Source organism: Ctenopharyngodon idella, chromosome 10 (assembly GCF_019924925.1).
Source record: "Ctenopharyngodon idella isolate HZGC_01 chromosome 10, HZGC01, whole genome shotgun sequence".
In the NCBI taxonomy this organism is placed as follows: domain Eukaryota; kingdom Metazoa; phylum Chordata; class Actinopteri; order Cypriniformes; family Xenocyprididae; genus Ctenopharyngodon; species Ctenopharyngodon idella.
The window spans coordinates 45,174,763-45,197,407 of NC_067229.1; the positions used below are offsets into that span (position 1 = coordinate 45,174,763).

Sequence of the window (22,645 nt, forward strand, 5' to 3'; positions counted from 1 at the left end):
ATGGAGGCTTCACTGAGCCATTGGATTTTATCAAAAATATCTTAATTTGTGTTCTGAAGATGAACGAAGGTCTTACAGGTGTGGAACGGCATGAGGGTGAGTAATTAATAACAGAATTTTCATTTTGGGGTGAACTAACCCTTTAAAGTCTTACTTGCAGGTTCATGTATAAGTGAACTTGATGATCAGTGTACTTAATCGCATGCACTATTCCCACAAGGTGATTATTATTTCATGTCTTTCAGCTCAGTCTGAACATCACAATAAATACTGCATTAGCTGTAAAAGACGATTCCAGAAAGTGTGACTTCCTAATGAACGCTAAGCAGATGTTTAAATATGAATTAACAAGTGAATGGAAATCGAGGCTGACATCATTTATGTTCACGGCTCATAAGCCGAACGTGAGCCATCTGCTTAATATGGCTTTCATATCTGGAGTCTCAATGAGCAAACTCTTTTGAACCTTTCTTAAAATGAGGAGAACACACCATTAAAGGAAACTTCAAATAAACAAACTCACCAATCACAGATTCCTCTTCCCAGCCTGATGCTATTGAGAGAGCAGAATGTACAGTTTGTGTGAGATTCTGACATATTCTATCTGCACTATTAAAAATAAAGATTCCAATTAGATCTTTAGAACCTTCTAAAGTTCCACTACAAACTTTTTATTCATTTATACTTTTTCAGTAAAAGAATGTAAAAATGCTACAGTAAAAATCTGTTATGTGGTTAACTTACCAGTTAACATACCATTAAGTAAGTTTACCATACTGTACATGTTCATGTAATTTTATTGTAAAATACTGTCAAATAAAAACTGACTTAAACTACCATATAATTTACAGTAAAAAACAACAGTAAAAGGACATACCCATAAGTCTCTGCATGACACCAAATATGATTATATTTTGTATAAATTACTGTATTTCTTCTCATTTTTAGATTTTTAGCTTAAGATGTTTTGTGTTACAGTGCCTAGAAAATCATCATACCCCTTTGAAATAGATACTTTATTTGTTGTACAGTCTGAAATCAAAACCCATTCCAAAAAACCTTTTTCAGCTTTATTTACAAATTTTGCCTTACAACAACAACAACAAAAAGCAACAGTTCTGAAAATTGAAAAACTAGAATAACAAGGTTGGAAAAGTCATCAGTCCACTGATTTAATACTTCGTAGAGCCACCTTTTGCTTTAATTACAGCCATTAGTCTTTTTGAATATGTCTGTACTAGCTTTGCACACCTAAATTGGGGAATATTTGCCCATTCTTCCTTGCAGAATTGCTCAAGTTCAGTCAAATTGCATGGTTAGTGGCAATGGGCTGCTCTCTTCCAGAGTCCATCCATTGGATTTAAGTCAGGGCTCTGACTTGGCCACTTAAAGATGTTCACCTTCCTATCCTTAAGCCATTGCGTTGTTCTTTTGGCAGTATATTTAGGATGTCGTATTGGAAGGTGAATGACCTGCTCATCTTCAGCTGAGGGATGCAGATTTTCCTCAAGAATTTGGATGTACTTGGCAGCATCCATTTTCCCTTCAATCCTGACCAATCGCCCAGTCCCGCTGAAGAGAAACACCCCCACAACATAATGCAGCCACCACCATGCTTCACAGTAGGTATGGTGTGTTTTTTTGGGGTGGTGTGCTTTGTTTGCTATTCATTAAACACAGCCCTGGGAGTTCAGTCCAAAAAGGTCAATTTTGGTCTCATCAGACCATAGCACCTTTTGCCAGATGGCATCAAAGTCTTTTAGGTGTTGTATTTGCATAGCACAAACGAGTGTGGCACTTTTTCAGGAAAAGCTTCTTTCTTGGCATCCTGCCATACAGGCCAGCTTTGTGTAAAGCTTGTGAGATAGTTGTCACATGCACAGACCGACCAGTCCTGGCCATAAAGCCTTAAATTCTTCATTGTTGCCTTTGGCCTCTTGGTAGCTTCTCTGATCAATGTCCTCCTGGCTTGGTCATTCAGTTTGGACGGACAGCCTGATCTAGGCAATGTGTTGCCATATGCTTTCCACTTCTTAATGATGCTCTGAACAGTACTCAGATGAATAGCTAAAAATATTTTTGTAGCCTTCTAGTGATGTTTGGTTCTTGAACGAATTGTTCTTTTGAGCCGGTTGAAACCGGTTCATAGGAAGTAACCGGTCGAGCCGGTTCACTAATCGAACGGAATCGAACTTTAGTTCCGGGTTGATGGCGCAAGACGCACAAGACGAAGTAGCACGTCCGACTCAAAAAGAACCGATTGAGCCGGTTCAACCAACTGTCGAGGTTTGCCGAGGATTACCGAGGAGTCTGATGATTGAGTTGACAATACCATGCAAGCCTGAGGCACATAATGGAAACATGCTTATTGTGACTATTTAATTAAAACTTGCAAAAACCTTTTTGTCGAGAGATGTAAATAAATTTTACTATGGTTAATTATACATGCAGTTTATAAGTTGTAAAGTGAAATCAAAGAGTTTATTCTTTCTATATACTTTAGACATTAGACATTAGAAAAATGCGAATCTTATCCAAGATGTAGGCTAATCAATATTAATCAGTCATGTCCGACATAAAGGATCCGCGATCCAATGAAACTATGACCACAAACGAGAGGGGGTTCACAAACCATTAAGTGAATGAAAGGCAATAATCAGCAATAGGCTATGCGTTCACACAAATAACTTTTTATTTGAACGTTTCAATATGCGTTGACACAAATGACTTTATTTAAACCTTTCATTGATATGACATTGAGTTGTTAGAAAAGAAATGCATTGTGACATCATAGCACGATGAACCTATGAATCGGCTTTTTGAACCGGTTCATTGAGCCAAACTGTCCGAAAAGAGCCGGTTCGCGGAAATGAATCGGACTTTGCATCACTACTCCTAACTTGTGCCTCTCTACAACTTTATCCCTGAGGCCTTTTGAAAGCTCTTTCCCAAGCATATGGTGAATTCTTTGCAGTACCATGCACTACTAACAGTGGAATCTTCAAGAAACAGCTGGTTTTATTCTGGAGGAATCAAAACCACTACAACTGATGTCAGGTGGAACGATTGACCCTTCGCAAAGACCCGCCCCCCTTAGATACTGTTGCTTTGTCCGACAAGCCATGGCGCTGTCACGCCAAAATACATTGCGGAGCAAAGAGGACACTGACAACACATCGACAGACAAGACAGAGCAGGTTACTTATGATATTAAACAAAGTCACAGCTTTCAAACTGTGTAATTTTTTAAAGAAATTCGAACAATAAAAAACGTTTTGTGGCTCTTTAATGCATCGTGACATTGTTGTAGCGCCTCAGCTCAATCGGCTCGTGAACCGATCATCTCCTACTAGTTAATTTATAGCATCAAATAAACATGAATGAACATGAGAAGGAATGTTGTTTCAAACGTGGAAAGATGTCAGTACACACCATTTTTCAAGTTCAAGTCCACCAAGGTTAATCTTCTAACTCCTGACTGCTTTGTCAGACAAAATGGCGGATTCGGCGTTATGATTGGTTAGATCGTTTGTCAATCAAACTCCAGACGAAGGGTCAATTAGCCTGGTGTTTGATCTGAAGTTGATTAGTTGCACCTGAGCAAGTATTCATCATGAATTAATTTTTAATAATCCTCCAGAATATGTTTAATGGTTATTTTCACTTTGATGATGAGGGTTATAATGTGTACATATAGCTTTGACTTAATTTATTTTATTTTCCAGGGTGTAATGTGACAAAAGGTAAAGATTTTCACAGGGTATGATGACCTTCTATAAGCACTGTAGATTTTCTACATTTTAAACAAAATTCTGATCTGAAGAACCATATAGCAACTCCAGCACAGCCAGAAATGATTCTTGATAAGAAAATGGTTCTTTGCTGAATCTAAGAATCTTTGGAGAAGCTTTATTTGTGGGAGTGTGGAGAAATAAAACACTTTAAATTTGTAAACTCATGTATGATACGTTTTCAGATGATGAGGAATAGGCAAACACTTCATAAAACTCAACTCAGAGGCACATATCACTCCATAAATTTTAAAATGTGGTCTTACAGAGAAAAAATTCCAAGAAATAAAATCTCATGGGCCTTTGGGCTTCTTGAATCCAAATGAACACATTAAAAAGTGCCTTAAAAACTCACAGGAAACATTTTCATCAGATGGTGTACTGGGACAGTCAGCACCGTTCTCACACGGAACCGGTTCACATACTTCACCTACAAAACATGAAGAGATATAAATAGGAAATGAATGTATCTTCTTTTCCAAAGACAAGTCACCTCTACAACTTAGAAATGTGTGTTGCAGAGTGATGCGCATGAGTTTGTGATGCTATCCTCAGCCACGCTGTCATTTCAACCTGAATTATTCAGCCACAGGAATCTGGAGTGGGACTTTGAGTGTTTACACAGGTGTCCTGTCGGCCAAACTTTGGAATACACTGGCTGACTCTTAAAGATGCAGCGCAGATGTTTGGTGATGACAAAATGTCAGTGCTTCAGAAATGTGTAAGGCTACATGAGATGGAAGATTAGAGAAAATCCTTTGTGTAAAGAAACATGGCTGATGGAGCTGTCTAGTTTCACGCTGATCATCCGACACAACCTGAGGGCATAAAGCTCAGAGTGGATTATAGTAGCACGATCCACACGGCCTTGTGCTTTCCAGTACAATGAATTTTAAACTGCCAGGAACGTTATGTGCACTGACACAAAAACACTGGCACAGAAAACTTGCTACAATTTGATTATGAGTAACACAGTGAATCGGAAGGAAAAGAATGATTCCTCAAAGCTTACAGTTCTATTTTAACAAAACCCTTATTGAAATGTACCAAGGTAGTCACATTTTCCACCAAAAAGTAGGCCTAGTTATTACTACTGGGATAAAACTGTAACTTCACTAACATTAAAGTACTATGGTACCATGACAATAATGTAGTTGTTGGGACAAGTACCATGGCAATATCATGTTTTTTGTACAAGTGCACCAGTAAGATTTATTTTAATTTTTTTTTACAAAATTAATGCATTAAATTGATCAAAAGTGACAGTAAAAACATTTATAATGTTTCAAAGGCTTTCTGTTCTTTCAAACTTTCTATTCATCAAAGATCCTGAAAAAAACATTTCAGGGTTTCCACAAAAATATTAAGCAGCACAACTGTTTTAAATATTAATAATAATAGTAAATGTTTCTTAAGCAGCAAATTAGCATATTAAAATGACTTCTGAATGATCATGTGACAGTAATGATGCTGAAAATTCAGCTTTGCGTCACAGGAATAAATCGCATATTTGTAATTTTAAAATGGGCTATATTAAAATAGAAAATGGTTATTTCACAATATTACTGTTTTTATTGTATCTTTTTTTACTTTAGCCTATTACATGGTAGATGATATTGTTTGTACAATTTACTGTAAAATTTACTGTAAAAACTGTAGTAAATATGGTATTTTGATGGAAACTATGGTTTATAAGTAGGTCGCGATTAATCGTTTGCAAAATAAAAGTCTGTGTTTACGTAATATATGTGTGTGTTCTGTGTATAATAATTATGTATATATAAATACACACACATGTATAAATTTAAGAAATATATGCATGTATAAATAAATATATATTTATATATATTTTATTTTACATATAAATATTTTATATATAAATATTACATTTTTCTTAAATATATATATGTATGTGTGTGTATTTATATATACATAATTATTATACACAGAACACACACATATATTACGTAAACAGACTTTTATTTTGCAAACGATTAATCGCGATTAATCGTTGTGCAGCCCTATTTATAAGTACATTGTACATTTTTGTAAGCATCAGTAATAATTTTAATAAATTGTAGGTATGAAAAACAACAGGTTTCTCTCTCTCTCTCTCTCTCTCTATATATATATATATATGGAGGAATATACTGTTTGAAGTAAATTGACTGAATTACCATACATTTTCTTCAAAAATTGTAGTAAATATGGTATTTTGGTGGAAACTATGATTTATAAGTATATTTTTATCAGCATTACAATGATAATATTCATTTTAATAAATTATAGGCGTGAAAAAACAACAGGTTTCAAGCTAAAAACAGCTCTAATTAGTGATATTACACAAAAAACTCTATCACAACAACACTAACCCAGTTGATTTCTAATGACATCTCAGTGACAGTCCATACTGAGTCATTCTAGTAAAGGTCAGCCACAGTATGACATTTAACAATCACACTGGGTTCAGCCATTAAAAACACAAGGTGATGTTTCAGGCTTGCAGATGATAGTGTTTTGAAGCCTATTTATTGTTCAGATGACCTCTGGATCACCTCAAAGTAATATCAAACAAATATCACAGATCATAACAGAGATTAAGAGCAAAGTAACATGCACGAGCAGGCGTTTTACTATTCATTGCCATCTTTATGTGTCAAGCAGCTGCATGTGCTTGGATTAATATCATGTTTAATTGAACGTCTGTTAGAGGGCGCTGATCAAGCCCGAAATAACCCGACATCTCATTATCATTTCCCTTATGAATTATGTCTGAGGACGTTTGAATAAAATACCAAAGTGATGCAGCTGATGTCCGACCTGTGAATATAAACGCATTAAACGTAGTCTTGAAGTTCTGATGTGTGTAATAAACTTAATGTAGGTTTGTTTTGGGCAAATGTGAGTCGTATGATGAACGCACAGAGTTGTGTTCAGTGAACTCACCAGTGGATGTCGGATGTGGGATGGACGCAGCAATGCGGACGATCAGGAACAAAAATAAAGGAACCATCGCGAGGAAACTTGTGTATGTCCGCTGGTTTTCCAGTAAAGCCTCGATCCGTCCCGTGTTTCAGCTGTGATGCAGATGTAATGGCAGAGAGACTCGCAGCGAGGATGTCCGGTGATGCTGTGACTCCGAGCAGTGATGCTGCTGCTTCTTACTGCAGTGATGAAGATGATGATGGAGACTCGACACTGGCATCAGTGAAGACGCACCCACTGATCCATTCATCCTCAGAAAGCAAGAAAAAATACTGAACTTTAATATCTAGGGCTTACAGGGAATTTAAATGTAGCTACTGAAGGTACTTTACAGAGTTAAACAAATATAGCCTACAAAACAAACAAAGAAATGAAAGAAAAAATAGGGGCACGTAATTGATTTGACTCTCCAATATTCGTGATGTGCAACGTAAAATCCCCACGTGCAAATGTAATGTTATAATGTCCCATATTAACCTACTTTATTGGCTGTTTTACAAGAAAATAAAAACATCACGTCGTGCATCGAAGATAATCATGTTTTTTTTTTCCTATGGTGTGCTCTCATTATGTCTACAAACATGTTTATTTATTGCACATATATTGATGTTCTTCATAGTACATTCATAAAGTATAGCTTTATGATAACCTCAAAGTTGTGTGTGTGTGTGTGTGTGTGTGTGTGTGTGTGTGAGTGTGTGTATCTGACGCCCTCTGTAGGTCAACAAGAGGAAGTAACAGCATTCGACAATAGATAATGTTTAAGCATCTTCGAATTAATAAGCTAATTTTAACCCGATATTTCGCATAAACTGCCTCTAATTCCAAGTAAAACCTCGATTCTGATTATCATACTCATCTTTAATTATTAAAAACGTATAAAGTTGCAATAAAACTGAGAAAATAGTTTATATAAAACATTAGAAACGTGATAGTTTACATGATTTGCCACCGATGCCTTTAAAGATAAATTAGCTAATTAGCCAATATTTAAATAAAAAATCCATATACATAATTTATTATTATGATTTTACAGTAGCAACATTAATTTTACGTGACTATGTATGGCAGAAACCGTTGTTACCATGGTATTTTTTTGTGAAGGGTGGCAAGGCACGGGCACGCGCCTCAGTCAGGAGCGCGGCGGGCGGGCTCACGCGTGGTGGGAGTGTTTGAGGGGCGCGAGGGCTGCGCGAGACTTCACAACACAACTCTCAACATGAAAATAGCCAAAGTGAGTGAAACAAATGTAACGAAAAACTTCCTTAACATCGTTTTTAACATCTCTTCCCCACTTTTTAACACTCCTGCCTGACTGTAAATAAGCATAAGCGCTCAACTAACCTCAAACGCTGGACTTTTGTGCTGTCAAACTTGGCCAGAACCAAACTAAGCTAACAGCTAACGCACATAGCCGTCATTTGTATGCAGATTTGATTTGATTCTGTTTTTCTTTAGGCTTATTCTTGCTGAAATGCAGTTTCACAGTTCCTCATAATAGTTTTGATGTTTATTCCCATTCCAGATAAATAATATCTTGTTGTGATTACAAAGGCAAAATGTGCTAGCATCATGTGCAAAAAAATAATTATATTTTTAAGTCGTATTCCAGTATTTCAGTTACTGTGTCCTTTCCTATTTTCAGATAAGGAGAAAATCAAACAATGAAGACCTGAAGCTGTCTGTCTTGTATTAGACCCAAACCAACACACTGAATTAGAGGGAAAACTGTCTCCTAAAAGGGAATAAAGGTGTAGTTGTGGGTTTCAGGAGGGGAAACCCTCCTGAACTTTGTCAGCTTTCATTGCCAACTTCCCAGGGTGACAATGATGGCAACCCAGGGTGGCGGCGAGGAGCCTGATCCCTTTTCGGTGGTGACCCGAATGGCTGGGGCAGGAGGAGACGGGACCACCCGTTTACCAGCCTGTTGCAGCCAGGGGATGCAGATCTCGGACCTGAGCTCAACTTTGCCTGTCCATACCACGGTTTTACCACCTAAACAGCCTCCTGGGGTCACATTTTCCGTCTTTGGGAAGGATCCGAGACCTGGAACCGTCATGTTTGCCTCAAGGGGAGGTGGTATTAGTCCTGGACATGTTATTTTGGGGTCTCTTTCAGGAGTTGGGAGGGGGATGTCAGATCCTACACAGGAAGGTGCTGTCGGTCGAATATCATCCACATCCCTGAGTCCCGAGGCTTGCCTGCCAACCTCTTCAATTCACCCGTTGGGCATAGTTGAAGAAGGTGATGCTCAGGATGTGCAGGAAATTGGAGAGGATGACGAAGTTGTCTTAACCCTCACTGCACCGCCTCCTAATCAGTAAGTCGCTGTAATATGACATTTTGCATCTTATGAGTGTATAACTCTGAACTTTTTACTGAAAACAGTAAAAGATCATTTGGCAAGTACATAATGGAGTTTGTAACTCTACAGGTGGTATCATGGGAAGCTGGACCGGATGATTGCAGAGGAGCGTTTACTTCAGGTCCAGGTGGCGGGCAGCTACCTCATCAGGGAGAGTGACCGCCGACCTGGCTCATTTGTGTTATCTTTCCTTAGTATGACCAACACAGTCAGTCATTTCAGGTGTTTGTTTTTTTCTCTTAATTTTTTCTCCTCAGCATCAGTGTCAAATTAGACCACATCTTTATATTGAACCATCACTAATGGCCATGACAATTTAATAATTTTTCTTTTATTTTAATCTAAAAGATTTTATACCAAGATAATGAGATGATGTCTGTGGTGACCAGAGTAATAAATGTTTGCAGGATCATCGCCATGTGTGGCGATTACTACATTGGAGGCCGTCGTTTCTCCTCTCTGTCAGATCTGATTGGTTATTACAGTTATGTGTCCTGTCTGCTGAAAGGAGAGAAGTTGATATCACCAGTCGCCCCTCCAGAGGTAGGCATTTTGTATTATTTATTAACAGAAAAATTGACAATGTCATTTCCACTGTGTATAAAAAAACTATACGTTTTGTTATGTAAGCCTGTTGAAGACCGCAGGAGGGTGCGAGCAATTCTCCCATACACCAAAGTGCCCGAAACTGATGAGATCAGGTAAATTTATTTTGTTATTTTCAAATACTGTATATACACTAGTGTTCAAAAGATTTTTTTTTATAGAAAATAACATTTATTCAGCAAGGACAATTTATTTTGGTCACAAGGGACAGTAGAGACATTTATATTGTCACAAATGCTTTTCTTTTGAACTTTCTATTCATCAAAGACAAAGTATCAATGTAATGTAAAAAAAAAAACAAAAAAAAAACAACGCAGCAAAAAATATTAGCACAGTTGTGTGTGTGTGTGTGATATATATATATATATATATATATATATATATATATATATATAATTATAATGTATATCTTAAAAAATCATTACTGATACTATGTGTATACTATTATAGTATTTATTAATATTTTGAATTTTATGTTTTTTTGGTATTATGTTTATATTTTCAGTTTTCATTTTAATTTAAGTTAAAATTTTTTAGTAATTTTGTTTGTATTGTGTTTTTTACATTACTATTTAGATTAATACATTTATATTTCGGTTTTAGTTTTTATTTATTTCCTGTTAGTAATTTTAGTGATTGTGGATTTTTAAAAAACATTTTATAAAATATGTAATGAAAAAATTGCATTGTCATTGTGATTAAAGTTTACTTAAATGGACATCTTTTGCTCACAGTTTCTTCAAAGGTGACACATTTATAGTTCATAATGAACTGGAGGATGGCTGGTTGTGGGTGACAAATGTCCGAACAGATGAGCAGGGACTTATAGTTGAGGACTTGGTGAAGGAAGTGGTGAGTGGAAACACTTTAGATTTTAAATAAAAAATGTGTGTCAATTATTGGAAGAATAACAAAAGATACAGTGTAATGACAGAGGTTGTCCTTGTATCGACACTTTCATAGGGACGTGAGGAAGACCCACATGAGGGGAAAGCGTGAGTTTAATTTGTTTAGATTTCTAGTTGAGGAGTAGTAATGCAAACTATCTACAACATAAAACTGATAGGAATATCTAATTATATTCATGCATCTCATATGTTCTGATCAACATCTTTTGTCTGTTTCAGCTGGTTTCATGGCAAGATCAACAAGCCAGAGGCTTATAACCTACTGATGGCAGGTCTGTCAGAAAAAAAAACATTTAAATGAAAAAAATAGCAAAGGTTTACACCTGCGAAACTTCTGTAATCGCTCTCCCTAGTTGGTCAGGTGGGCAGATTTTTAGTGCGGCCGTCCGACAGCACACCTGGGGACTATTCGCTGTACTTCCGCACCACCGAGACCATCCGGCGCTTCAAAATCAGCCCCACACCCAGCAACCAGTTCTTGATGGGAGGCCGTTACTACAACAGGTACATGCAATTTGATAAACGTTTTTGGAATGTATAAAATTGAGTTCTCATGTAGGGTTGTCAAAAGTAGACTTCGGTACCAAGTCGGTACTAAAATTTAAAAAATGTGACGATACCAGCATTTCCCCCTAGCATTTTGTGCGCAGTTGAGTGGATTCTTAAACACCTCTGATTGGCCATTGTGTTCACATGCTCAACAGATATGTCTGTGATTGGCTACAATGATCAACGCTTCAAAAACATGTTGTAAATAGACATCTTTGATGCTCTTTACCAAACACGTACACAGATAAACATGGGAGCGTTTGAAAGCAGGTATCTATCAGCAGATCTCAAATATATCCGCTGACAAATGGATCCGCTGATGGACACATGCTTTAAAAAAACTCCCCTGTGTATCTGTGCAAGCCAGGGGTGTCCAATTTTGTTCCTGGAGGGCCCTTGTTCCTGATCCAACCCCTATTAAACACACCTGAACCAGCTAGTCAGTGTCTTACTAGGCATACTAGAAACTTCCAGGCAGGTGTGTTGAGGCAAATTGGAGCTAAACTCTGCAGGACAGTGGCCCTCCAGGACATAGTTTGGACACCCCTGTCGTAAGCACTCGGTGAAGAGTGTCAAAGATGTCTATTTACAACATGTTTTTGAAGCGTTGATCATTGTAGCCAATCATAGACATATCTGTTGAGTGTGTGAACACAATGGCCAATCGGAGGATCCGTTTAAGTATCCACTCAGTAGCCCTCAAAATGCTAGGGGGAAATGTTGGTATCGTCACCTTTTTAAAATTTCAATACCGAAGTCGGTACTTTTGACAATCCTAGTTTCATGACACCTTGCTTGTGTTTTCTTGTTTATGTTTGTACAGTATTGATGACATCATTGAACACTACAGGAAGGAACAGATAGTTGAGGGCCACAACCTTAAAGATGCTCTATCTGTCCAAGTATGTGCAACAACCATTTGGAAAATTCTCAGTCATTTTATTGATGTTATTGTGTCAGATTATTTGAATTGTGTGATTTCATCAGCACCAGGAGCAGGTGCTGACAGACACTGTCGAAGGCAAAGAAATCTACAACACCATCCGTCGAAAGACCAAGGATGCTTTCTATAAAAACATTGTGAAGAAAGGTTATGTCCTGTTCAATAAAGGTATCACCAACATTTCAAAGCAGATTTACGTTGAAGGCAATATCAAAATAATTTTACTGATACATTGTCTAATGTCTTTTATAGGAAAAGGAAAAAGATGGAAAAATCTATATTTCATCCTTGAGGGTAATGATTCCCAGCTGATCTACTTCGAGAGCGAGAAACGTGCGACTAAACCGAAGGGTTTAATTGATTTGAGTGTGTGTTCTGTATATGAGGTCCATGACAGCATGTTTGGCAGGTTTGTTTCTCGCTGAATTATGTGCTAAAAGTAGTTCAACTTAAAATTCACTTGAACTACAAATAAGTATTTTTTTGCAGGCCAAACTGTTTCCAGATAGTTGTGCAGCACTTCAGCGAGGAGCAGTGTATCTTTTACTTTGCAGGAGAGACGCCAGAACAAGCTCAGGTAACGATTCTTTCATTAGCAATGATGGCTAATACACTTTCATCAGAGTAATACTGTCCAAGTGTTAAATCACATTTTAATCAGAGTTTTTGTCTTGAGTTTAACATGAGAAATAATGCATTTGTAAGTCAGTCGGTTTCAATTTCATTGATCCAAAATCCATCTCCACAACACCAGCCAATATAGTGTTGGAGGTTTTACGCCTATATATGCGTGGCCTGGTGGCCAATCTTCACTAATTTCACATTCCATCAGTAAGAGCAGAGTGTGAAGGTTGGATTAGCAGAACAACAGCACAGCTGTACATAAAATATTGCAATCCACACAACATAATAGGAGACAAGTCAGAGTTCAAAAGAGGACACATTGTTGGTCCGCGTCTCGCTGGCTCATCTGTGACCAGGACAGCAAGTCTTTGTGGTGTATTGAGAGCTATGTTATCCAGGGTAATGTCGGCATACCACCACACAAGAAGAACCACATCCATCAGGAGTAACTGTGGACACAAGAGGAAGCTGTCTGAAAGGGATGTCCAGCTACTTACCTGGATTGTATCCAAAACAACACTAAACCACAGCTGCCCAACTCACTGCAGAATTAAATGCACATCTTGACTCTCCTGTTTCCACCAAACTGCTCCACAGTGTCAATATTCATGGTCAGGCTGCTATAGCCAAACCTTTAGTCGCTCGTGCCAATGCCTAACAATCGTTTCAATGGTGCCAGCAGTGCAAATCTTGGGCTGTGAACAATGTGAAACATGTATTGTTCTCTGATGAGTCCATCTTCACTGTCTCTTCCACATACTGGAGAGTTACAGTGAGGAGAAGCCTCAAAGAGGCTTAAAGTGGACCCATTATGCCCCTTTTCACAAGATGTAATATAAGTCTCTGGTGTCCCCAGAATGTGTAGATTCAGCTCAAAATACCCCACAGATCATTTATTATAGCTTGTCAAATTTGTCCCTATTTGGGTGTGAGGAAAAAACATGCCGTTTTTGTGTGTGTCCCTTTAAATGCAAATGAGCTGCTGCTCCCGGCCCTCTTTCCAGAAAAGGGCGGAGCTTTAACAGCTTGTGCTTCAGTTGCTCAACAACAACAAAACTGGAGAATCTCACGCAGCCAAAATTACAATTGTCAGTAACGGTGTTCAGCCTTACATTGTTCAAACTGGAGTCGGACACTGATGGAGAGACTCAGGAAGAAGTTACAACTTTTAGAATGAAACTGGACATTTCTGAATGGTTAGTGGATAAATTTATGTAGTTGCTGTGGAGTTGATTCAACTCATGAACTAGCATTTGCCGTAATGTTAATCTTTTGTGCAAATCCAGCATTGAATTGACCCTCGTTTGTGAAGCAGTCCGGTGTAAAATGACGGCATGGCAACAACACTCTACTACAACAACTCTTCCTCTTCTCTAAAGCAGCCCAACATGGCCTTGCCCCCTTTGTTGCGTGTTTTCAGGGGCAGGGTTTATGTAAATTCTCCCTTTGAACTTTGAGCATCGTAACTTTGCAGATGTTGTTTATGCTCAAACAGCAAAATTACACACTAACTTAAGTTAAAAAAGTGAAATCATAATCAAGGACCCCTTTAACACCCGGACTGTTGCTGGCCAGAATGAAGAACAGGGTGGATCAGTGATGGTTTGGGCTGCAATATCATGGCATTCCCTACTGTGCTTGATGGGAGCATCACTACCATGGACTACTGGACCATTCTGGAGGACCATGTGCACCTAATGGTTCAAACATTGTTCCCTGACGGTGGTGTCGTGTACCAGCATGATAATGCCCAATACACACAGCTAGACTTGTGACAGAATGGTTTGATGAGACAAGAAAGTGAAGTTGAACATCTCCCATGGCCTGCACAGTCACCAGATCTGAATATTATCGAGATACTTTGAGGTGTTTTGGTGGACCAAGTCAGAAAACGTTTTCCTCTATCAGCATCACATAGTGACCTGGACACTGTTCTGGAGCAGGAATGGCTCAAAATCCCTCCGGCCACTGTGAAGGTGTTTCATTTTCATTGTCCAACCCCTGTTTATATATACAGTGGGTACGGAAAGTATTCAGCCCCCCTTAAATTTTTCACTCTTTGTTATATTGCAGCCATTTGCTAAAATCATTTAAGTTCATTTTTTTTCCTCATTAATGTACACACAGCACCCCATTGACAGAAAAACACAGAATTGTTGACATTTTTGCAGATTTATTAAAAAAGAAAAACTGAAATATCACATGGTCCTAAGTATTCAGACCCTTTGCTCAGTATTTAGTAGAAGCACCCTTTTGATCTAATACAGCCATGAGTCTTTTTGGGAAAGATGCAACAGTCTGAGGTCCTGAGCACTCTGGAGAAGGTTTTCGTCCAGGATATCCCTGTACTTGGCCGCATTCATCTTTCCCTCGATTGCAACCAGTCGTCCTGTCCCTGCAGCTGAAAACACCCCCACAGCATGATGCTGCCACCACCATGCTTCACTGTTGGGACTGTATTGGACAGGTGATGAGCAGTGCCTGGTTTTCTCCACACATACCGCTTAGAATTAAGGCCAAAAAGTTCTATCTTGGTCTCATCAGACCAGAGAATCTTATTTATCACCATCTTGGAGTCCTCCATGCGGGCTTTCATGCGTCTTGCACTGAGGAGAGGCTTCCGTCGGGCCACTCTGCCATAAAGCCCCGACTGGTGGAGGGCTGCAGTGATGGTTGACTTTCTACAACTTTCTCCCATCTCCCGACTGCATCTCTGGAGCTCAGCCACAGTGATCTTTGGGTTCTTCTTTACCTCTCTCACCAAGGCTCTTCTCCCCAAGGCTCTTCTCCCCTGATAGCTCAGTTTGGCCGGACGGCCAGCTCTAGGAAGGGTTCTGGTCATCCCAAACGTTATCCATTTAAGGATTATGGAGGCCACTGTGCTCTTAGGAACCTTAAGAATTTTTTTTGTAATCTTGGCCAGATCTGTGCCTTGCCACAATTCTGTCTCTGAGCTCTTCAGGCAGTTCCTTTGACCTCATGATTCTCATTTGCTCTGACATGCACTGTGAGCTGTAAGGTCTTATATAGACAGGTGTGTGGCTTTCCTAATCAAGTCCAATCAGTATAATCAAACACAGCTGGACTCAAATGAAGGTGTAGAACCATCTCAAGGATGATCAGAAGAAATGGACAGCACCTGAGTTAAATATATGAGTGTCACAGCAAAGGGTCTGAATACTTAGGACCATGTGATATTTCAGTTTTTCTTTTTTAATAAATCTGCAAAAATGTCAACAATTCTGTGTTTTTCTGTCAATATGGGGTGCTGTGTGTACATTAATGAGGGAAAAAAAATGAACTTAAATGATTTTAGCAAACGGCTGCAATATAACAAAGAGTGAAAAATTTAAGGGGGTCTGAATACTTTCCGTACCCACTGTATATGTATATATATATAGATTGATAAATAACCTATGATCTTTTTGACTGTTACATTGTCATCTTGCAGAAATGAGGATGGAAAAACGGTTGTCGCACCATAGAACACTGAATATGATTGTTAAATTTATTCTTGCTCTCTTCATCTGTTCTTTCTGAACTGTGTAGGACTGGATGAAATGTCTGCAAACCTTTTGCAGTAACTTGAGGAAACCCAGCCAGCCATGCTCAAACAAACGCCTGCGTCAGGTAAACTCTCAGTTGCATCTTGATGTCTAATGTCAATGAATTACCACAGTGCTACTCCTCGTGTGTTACTCGAATGTATCTTTACAGGTCAGCAGTATATTTCTGAATGTTGAGGAGGCTCACAAACTGCCCAGTAAACATTTCACAAATGCTTACTGCAACATTTACCTGAACAGCATTCAGGTAGCAAAGACCCATCCGCGGGAGGGCCAGAACCCTGTGTGGACAGAGGAATTCATTTTCGAGTGAGCCGCATCCTCAGATGTTGATAATAATTGTATAAAACTGTATATATCTTTATTTACATGTTTCATGATATTCCTGCAGTGACCTATCCAGTGAAATCAACAGGTTTGAGATCAGCCTGAGCAACAAGACAAGAAAAAGCAAAGAGAATGATATTTGTAAGTTCCTCCTTATTACTTCATGCTCAGACTTTCAATACTGTTTTGTATAAGGAATAATGTACACTCTTCTTGTGCTCTCCCACAGTGTTCATGTGCTGCCCACTGTGTCGGCTCCAAAGGGGTCAGATGATTGACGAGTGGTTTCCTCTGAGCTCTCACGTGCCCCTGAAGAACGTGGTGCCCAGCTCACTCCGCCTGAGAGTGCGCTACTCTGTGGAGAAGATCATGCCCGTGGAGGTGTACAGTGAGTTAAAAGAGGTGGGATTTTCATTGGAAATATACACGTGTTGATATATACACAGGGTCCACATATAAATAAAACTCAGTTACTGGCCAGTTGGCTAGTAAATGTCCTAGAAATTACAATATATTACATTTAAATCACAATGTTAGAACGTTAGTCTGATCCTTGCTGATGGAAGTGGCATCTTTTTTTATTGAAATGTTAGAAAATGCAGAGTAATAGAGAAATATTCATGGCATTTGAGGGTTTTTTAGTATTATTTATATACTATTATAATTTTTATTAATATTTTGAATTAGCTTTTAATTTTATATTTTAATTTTAGTTGATTTTTTGGTAATTTTATTATGTGCTTTTGTTATTTTTATTGTTATTTGGTTAGTTTGTTTTTAATGTTACTATTTAGGTTCATTTTAATTAAGTTTTAGTTGTAGTTCAGTTTTATTTTTTATTTATTTATTTCGGAAATAATTCTAATATGCCAATTTAGTGCTCAGTTATTATCAATTATTATTGGTGCTCAATTATTAATTCTTATTATTATATTATAATTCTTATTATTATATTAATTATTATTATAATAATTATTTTAATAATTATTTCTTATTATTATCAGTGTTGAAAACAGCTGCTAATTTTTTTGTGGAAACTGTGATACAATTTTTTTTTAGGATTCTTTGATGAATAGAAATTTCAGTGAACAGCACTTATTTAAAATACATATCTTTTGTAACATAAATGTCTTTACTTTGAATCAATTTAATGCATCCTTGTTGAAATTATTCATTTCTATTTTTAAAAAGTTCTTACTAAATGGTAGTGTATCATGGTTTCCACAAAAATATGAAGTAGCACAACTGTTTTCAACATTGATAATTATCAGAAATGTTTCTTGAGCAGTAAATCATAATTTTAGAATGATTTCTGAAGGATCATGTGACACTGAAGACTGGAGTAATGATGCTGAAAATTCAGCTTTGCATCACAGGAATAAATTACATTTTAAAATATATTCAAATAGAAAACAGTTATTTTAAATTGTAGTAATATTTCACAACATGACTGTTTTTACTGTATTTTTCATCAAACAAATGCAGCCTTGGTGAGCAGCAAACATTAAAAAAGTCTTTATTATTCCAAACTTTTTACTGCCAGTGAAACAGAAATGTTTTAAATATTTTTAGTTAACAAATATACCCTGGTTCATATAATATTTGATCCTTTACAGCTGGTTCTGCTGAAGGAGTTACATGTGATCAACGCGTTGGCCCACGTTTGTGGACAGGACCGCACTCTCCTGGCCAGCGTTCTGCTCAGGATATTCAGACACGAGAACCTGGAGGCCCAGCTGCTCAGAGAGCTCAGTGACCGTGAGATCAGTGCTGAAGGTAATCCTTTTATTCCTCTTGTTATGCTGTATGGCTGAATTCTCAGAATTATTCACAGAGTTGCTTGTTTTTACAGATGAAGCTACAACTCTTTTTCGTGCCACCACTCTGGCCAGTACCCTGATGGAGCAGTACATGAAGGCCACAGCCACTCCATTCGTTCACCACGCTCTGAAAGACACCATCCTGAAGATCATGGAGTCTAGACAGTCCTGTGAGGTATTGGTTCATTTTTTTAGTGTTATCTAAAGTGGCATATAGATCATCATGCTGAAAGGCACCAACCATATCCTCCTTTTGTAGCTAATAATGTTAGTCAAGGTTTCTTGCATTAAAATAGTTTCATTATTTGTAATTTATTTTAAATGACCAGTTCTATCCTCTATTTAACCCCTTAGAATTAAACTAGATCTTTAATGCTTAAATATCTACATAACCTATTATGTTTTATGACTGTCAAATGACACTGCTAATATGCTTCAAAAATGAATGAACCGTTTTAGCAGCTGATGCGTCCTAGTTTGATGGTCATTTGTGAATGTCATTAGAAATGTTCAGTAACCTTTTTATGCCTGGTAAATATACTGTAAATTAGCTCAATCCCTCTAAACTGGAGAAGAATGAGGATGTGAATGTGAATCTCACTCATCTCCTGAGCATCGTGTCTGAGCTGGTGGAGAAAATATTCATGGCTGCTGAAATCCTGCCTCCGTGAGTCTCTGACATGACTTTTAAGGAATTCAGCCAATAAACCATTTAATCAGGATATAATGTGAGAGAATGGAGATTTATACATATTGTTGCCTTTTTTTTTCTTTTTGCAGAACTCTCAGGTTCATTTATGGGTGTTTACAGACATCTGTACAGCAAAAGTGGCCCAGAAACACAACCATGAAAACTAGAGTTGTAAGGTATGGAAATGTCTTTTTTGTTGCAGGACATTTTGAATGTTTTTTTATTTATTTAAATTTAATAACATTAATAAATAATAATTAATGAGTTAAATACAATCTATATTAAATTATATATTTAATATAAATTGTATTAAATTATATTTATATTAAAATAATGTTATGAATTAGTATAAGATATATCAAGTATATAATATAATTTAATTTATATATTAAGAAAGTCTCTTTTTTTTTTTTTTTTTTTTTTTTCCAGTGGATTTGTCTTCCTCAGATTGATCTGTCCTGCTATTGTCAACCCAAGAATTTTTAACATCATTGCTGGTGAGCTGTGAATGACAAACAGACATCAACAACATTTTTGGCAGTCTTTACATAAAGATATGTCTTTTAATAAATCTTTTGAATGTAAAAAAAAAAAAAAATTACGTTTATTTCTGCAGACCCTCCTTCCCCTATCGCATCCCGGACACTCACTTTAGTGGCCAAAGCGGTCCAGAATCTGGCCAACCTGGTGGAATTTGGTGCCAAAGTAAAAAACAAGCACTTTAACTGGATTTCAAAAGTTTTTGTAGACTTTCCAGGCTCTATAATTGTTGCTTTCTTCAAATTCTTAATTTTTTCCCCATCTCAGGAGCCGTACATGGAAGGAGTGAATCCATTCATCAAGAGCAACAAACACAGAATGATCATGTTTTTGGACGAGCTTGGGGTTTGTCAGCATCTCTAAAACTGCTTATTTTGCTGCAAATGTTGCTAGTACATTGAACAAAAGGTGTAGGATTTTTACTTTTGAAACTCAGAAATGAGTTATACAGCGAAAAAAATATTTTTCGATTATTTTGGTATGTTTGAGAAGAAAATACTATTTCAGGCTATTTTCAGCTAGTAAATTTCACAAATAATTATAGAGAAACGGCAAGTAGCACATTGAATTAAATATGAAATTTTGAAGTAAAAACCCTGAAATAGTATTTTCTTGTCAAACATACTAAAATAATATTTGTTTTATGTACAACTTTTTTGCTGCGCAACTGTTACTTTTAAGACACAAAATAGACTTCCTCCAGGGGGCGCAAATCTTCCATGATCCATATTCAGCAACATGGAAATAGAAAACAGCTGTTTCCATCCAAAGTTGTGAATTTAACTTATGCACAAAATTGGAAATCGCATAAAATATTTGAGAATAAAGCACTGTTTCCATCCCATGTGTTCAAAAGAACAAAATTGACACGGCCTGGAACATTGGCTCAAAATATCTAATAAATATGGAAGTTTTTGCAATCAGGGAAGCCACTGTGGCTCTTTTTTCCTGAATTGAGTGCATACTTTTTTTTTGCACATTTTTAGAATGTATGCACATCCAGCTTTTTTTAATAAAATATCCCAATATTTGCCTAAAAGTAGGTGGATAAGCACAACAATGAAGTCATATTTACGTGGCCTGTGCAGTATGTTCAGTATGTCTTTAGTATTTGTATATGTTTGCTCTTTTCAGAACATCCCTGAGCTTCCTGAACTCACAGAGCACTTTAACACTGACCTGGCCCGTGACCTCGCTGCCCTGCACCAGCTCTGTGTCACACACTTAAACGAGCTGAGGATACTCAGTAATGAGAGAGGCACGCAGCAGGTAACATTAGAACTTATGACATATTTCATGCTGATAGCCAGAACTTGTCTCATGTTGTGTTTCTCTCACAGCACATCTTGAAAAAACTCTTGGCAGTCACTGAACTTCTGCAGCAGACCCAAACTCAGTATGCAGTGACCAACAGCGGCCGATAGACTGCAGGATTTCACAGTCCTACACACTTTAAAAGCTTTTACATGTCTGTTCTGTGACACTATAAACCACTTGTGATCAGAAACGCCACAAGGCAGTGAGACAGAGTGAATGTTTCTGTTTATCTGCACACCCTTATTCACAGGATGTTTTCATAAAGAGATAAAAATAGAGGCAAGAGAAACTTTCCACAGCTGTCGTTAAAAAGGACAGAGTGACAGAAGTGTTCATGTCTGCTGTTTGCATTCTGCGATGTTAAACACTATTACTTTTTTTTTTTGCTCTGAAAACAAACTAAAAAACATTATACTGAGAAGTCTGACAGTTGTGATGCTTGACAAGCGTTTTATCTAACTGAAGCTGTGGAAAACATGCTTGGAAAGACCAAATATGCTTTATGAATTTACACTCTGACTGGTTTGTGATTGAGCAGGCCATCAAGAGAAAACATTCTTCATATCTGATTTTATATATGTGTCTGATATAGGAACTACCAAGAAGTGCAAAAGAAGCTATTTTGTATCAAAACTATTTTCATACTTGGAATCATGGAATTGAAAATAATGCGTTTTGCTTTTGAATTTTTCTAAAATGATTTCTTGACAATATGCATAAAGATATGGGTGACATTACACTATCAAGTATGCATGCACTCATTTAATACATTATTGTAAAAATACAATAATTGTGTTCTAATATATATGCAAATAAATCATAGGATTTTTGTCATTTGTCAGTTTTATTTCTATGAATTTCTTACCATTTATTATTGTTCATTCACTGTCATTTTAAAATGTTGTGAAGCGACAAGAATAATTACTTTATTCAACAATTTCTTCTCTTCTATGTCAGTCTTCTACGCTGTTGACGTAGCAAACGCAGTAAAGCGCTTCCTTGTTTACGTCAGAACGTCGACTCATGCTGCATTCATGCCACTGCGTAATTACCGTAATCTTGAGATGACAATACCTGATGTTATAATCGGAGCTGTTCACGTCCTCGGACTGGGGATTATGCGTTTCTATGACACACTAAGTGCCTAAATGAATCTACAGCGGTCAGGTGGTACAGTGGCCACGTGGGAGCTTTCAGAAAACTCCCAGCTTACAAACTGTAATTATGAGCTCTATGAGGACGTGAACGCTTTTTACGAGCCAGAATCTCGTAGTTACAGTAATTACGATATGGAGTGAACGCACCTTTATTATTGGAATGCGTCGTGCTGCTCACGTGTACAGAGTCGGCCAATAGTGTGCCGGTGTTCAGACTTAAACACGGTAGCGCTGCACTGCGTTCACTACATCAAAAGGGTAGGAGACTGACAGGGAAGAGAAAAAAAGTTGAATAAAGTAATTATTTTTGCGCACAAAAAGTATTCTCGTCGCTTCATAACATTAAGGTTAAACTACTGTAGTCAAGTGGAATATTTTAATGATGTCTTTAATAGGCCTACCTTTCTGGACCTCAAAAGGTACAATGATGTTGCTGCCTGTGTGTGGTCAGAAACC

The 22,645-nt window shown here is 37.5% G+C and overlaps 2 protein-coding genes across 2 annotated transcripts in view; one reads left to right on the forward strand and one right to left on the reverse strand.

Annotated features, from left to right (window-relative positions):
* The window catches only part of edil3b (EGF-like repeats and discoidin I-like domains 3b), a 29,218-nt gene extending 22,073 nt beyond the window's left edge, over positions 1 to 7,145 (reverse strand). Inside the window, exons 1-3 of the mRNA XM_051909982.1 lie at positions 6,738 to 7,145; positions 4,147 to 4,221; positions 524 to 553 (exon numbers count right to left, since the gene is read on the reverse strand). Of these exons, the coding sequence (XP_051765942.1) occupies positions 524 to 553; positions 4,147 to 4,221; positions 6,738 to 6,804 (172 nt within the window). The 5' untranslated portion in view covers positions 6,805 to 7,145. The remainder of the gene's footprint in view (positions 1 to 523; positions 554 to 4,146; positions 4,222 to 6,737) is intronic.
* A 722-nt stretch (positions 7,146 to 7,867) lies between these two features.
* rasa1b (RAS p21 protein activator (GTPase activating protein) 1b) lies at positions 7,868 to 21,866 on the forward strand. Its single transcript, XM_051909981.1, has 26 exons — positions 7,868 to 8,010; positions 8,422 to 9,096; positions 9,211 to 9,363; positions 9,549 to 9,684; positions 9,772 to 9,842; positions 10,482 to 10,599; positions 10,711 to 10,742; positions 10,875 to 10,927; positions 11,009 to 11,159; positions 12,028 to 12,106; positions 12,192 to 12,315; positions 12,400 to 12,556; positions 12,637 to 12,724; positions 16,321 to 16,401; positions 16,489 to 16,646; positions 16,729 to 16,805; positions 16,894 to 17,066; positions 18,281 to 18,440; positions 18,517 to 18,659; positions 19,036 to 19,151; positions 19,265 to 19,351; positions 19,605 to 19,672; positions 19,792 to 19,880; positions 19,983 to 20,060; positions 20,850 to 20,984; positions 21,056 to 21,866. Exons 2-26 carry the CDS (start codon positions 8,603 to 8,605, stop codon positions 21,137 to 21,139), a joined length of 3,105 nt encoding a protein of 1,034 aa, XP_051765941.1. The 5' UTR covers positions 7,868 to 8,010; positions 8,422 to 8,602; the 3' UTR covers positions 21,140 to 21,866.
* The last annotated feature ends 779 nt before the right edge of the window (positions 21,867 to 22,645 follow it).

Bases quoted from the DNA above. Each gene is read 5' to 3' on its own strand.
- rasa1b (XM_051909981.1), top strand. From the start codon at position 8,603: ATGATGGCAACCCAGGGTGGCGGCGAGGAGCCTGATCCCTTTTCGGTG. The intron at 12,557-12,636 runs GTTTGTTTCTCG...ATTTTTTTGCAG, and splicing joins CATGACAGCATGTTTGGCAG to GCCAAACTGTTTCCAGATAG. The intron at 20,985-21,055 runs GTAACATTAGAA...TTTCTCTCACAG, and splicing joins ATGAGAGAGGCACGCAGCAG to CACATCTTGAAAAAACTCTT.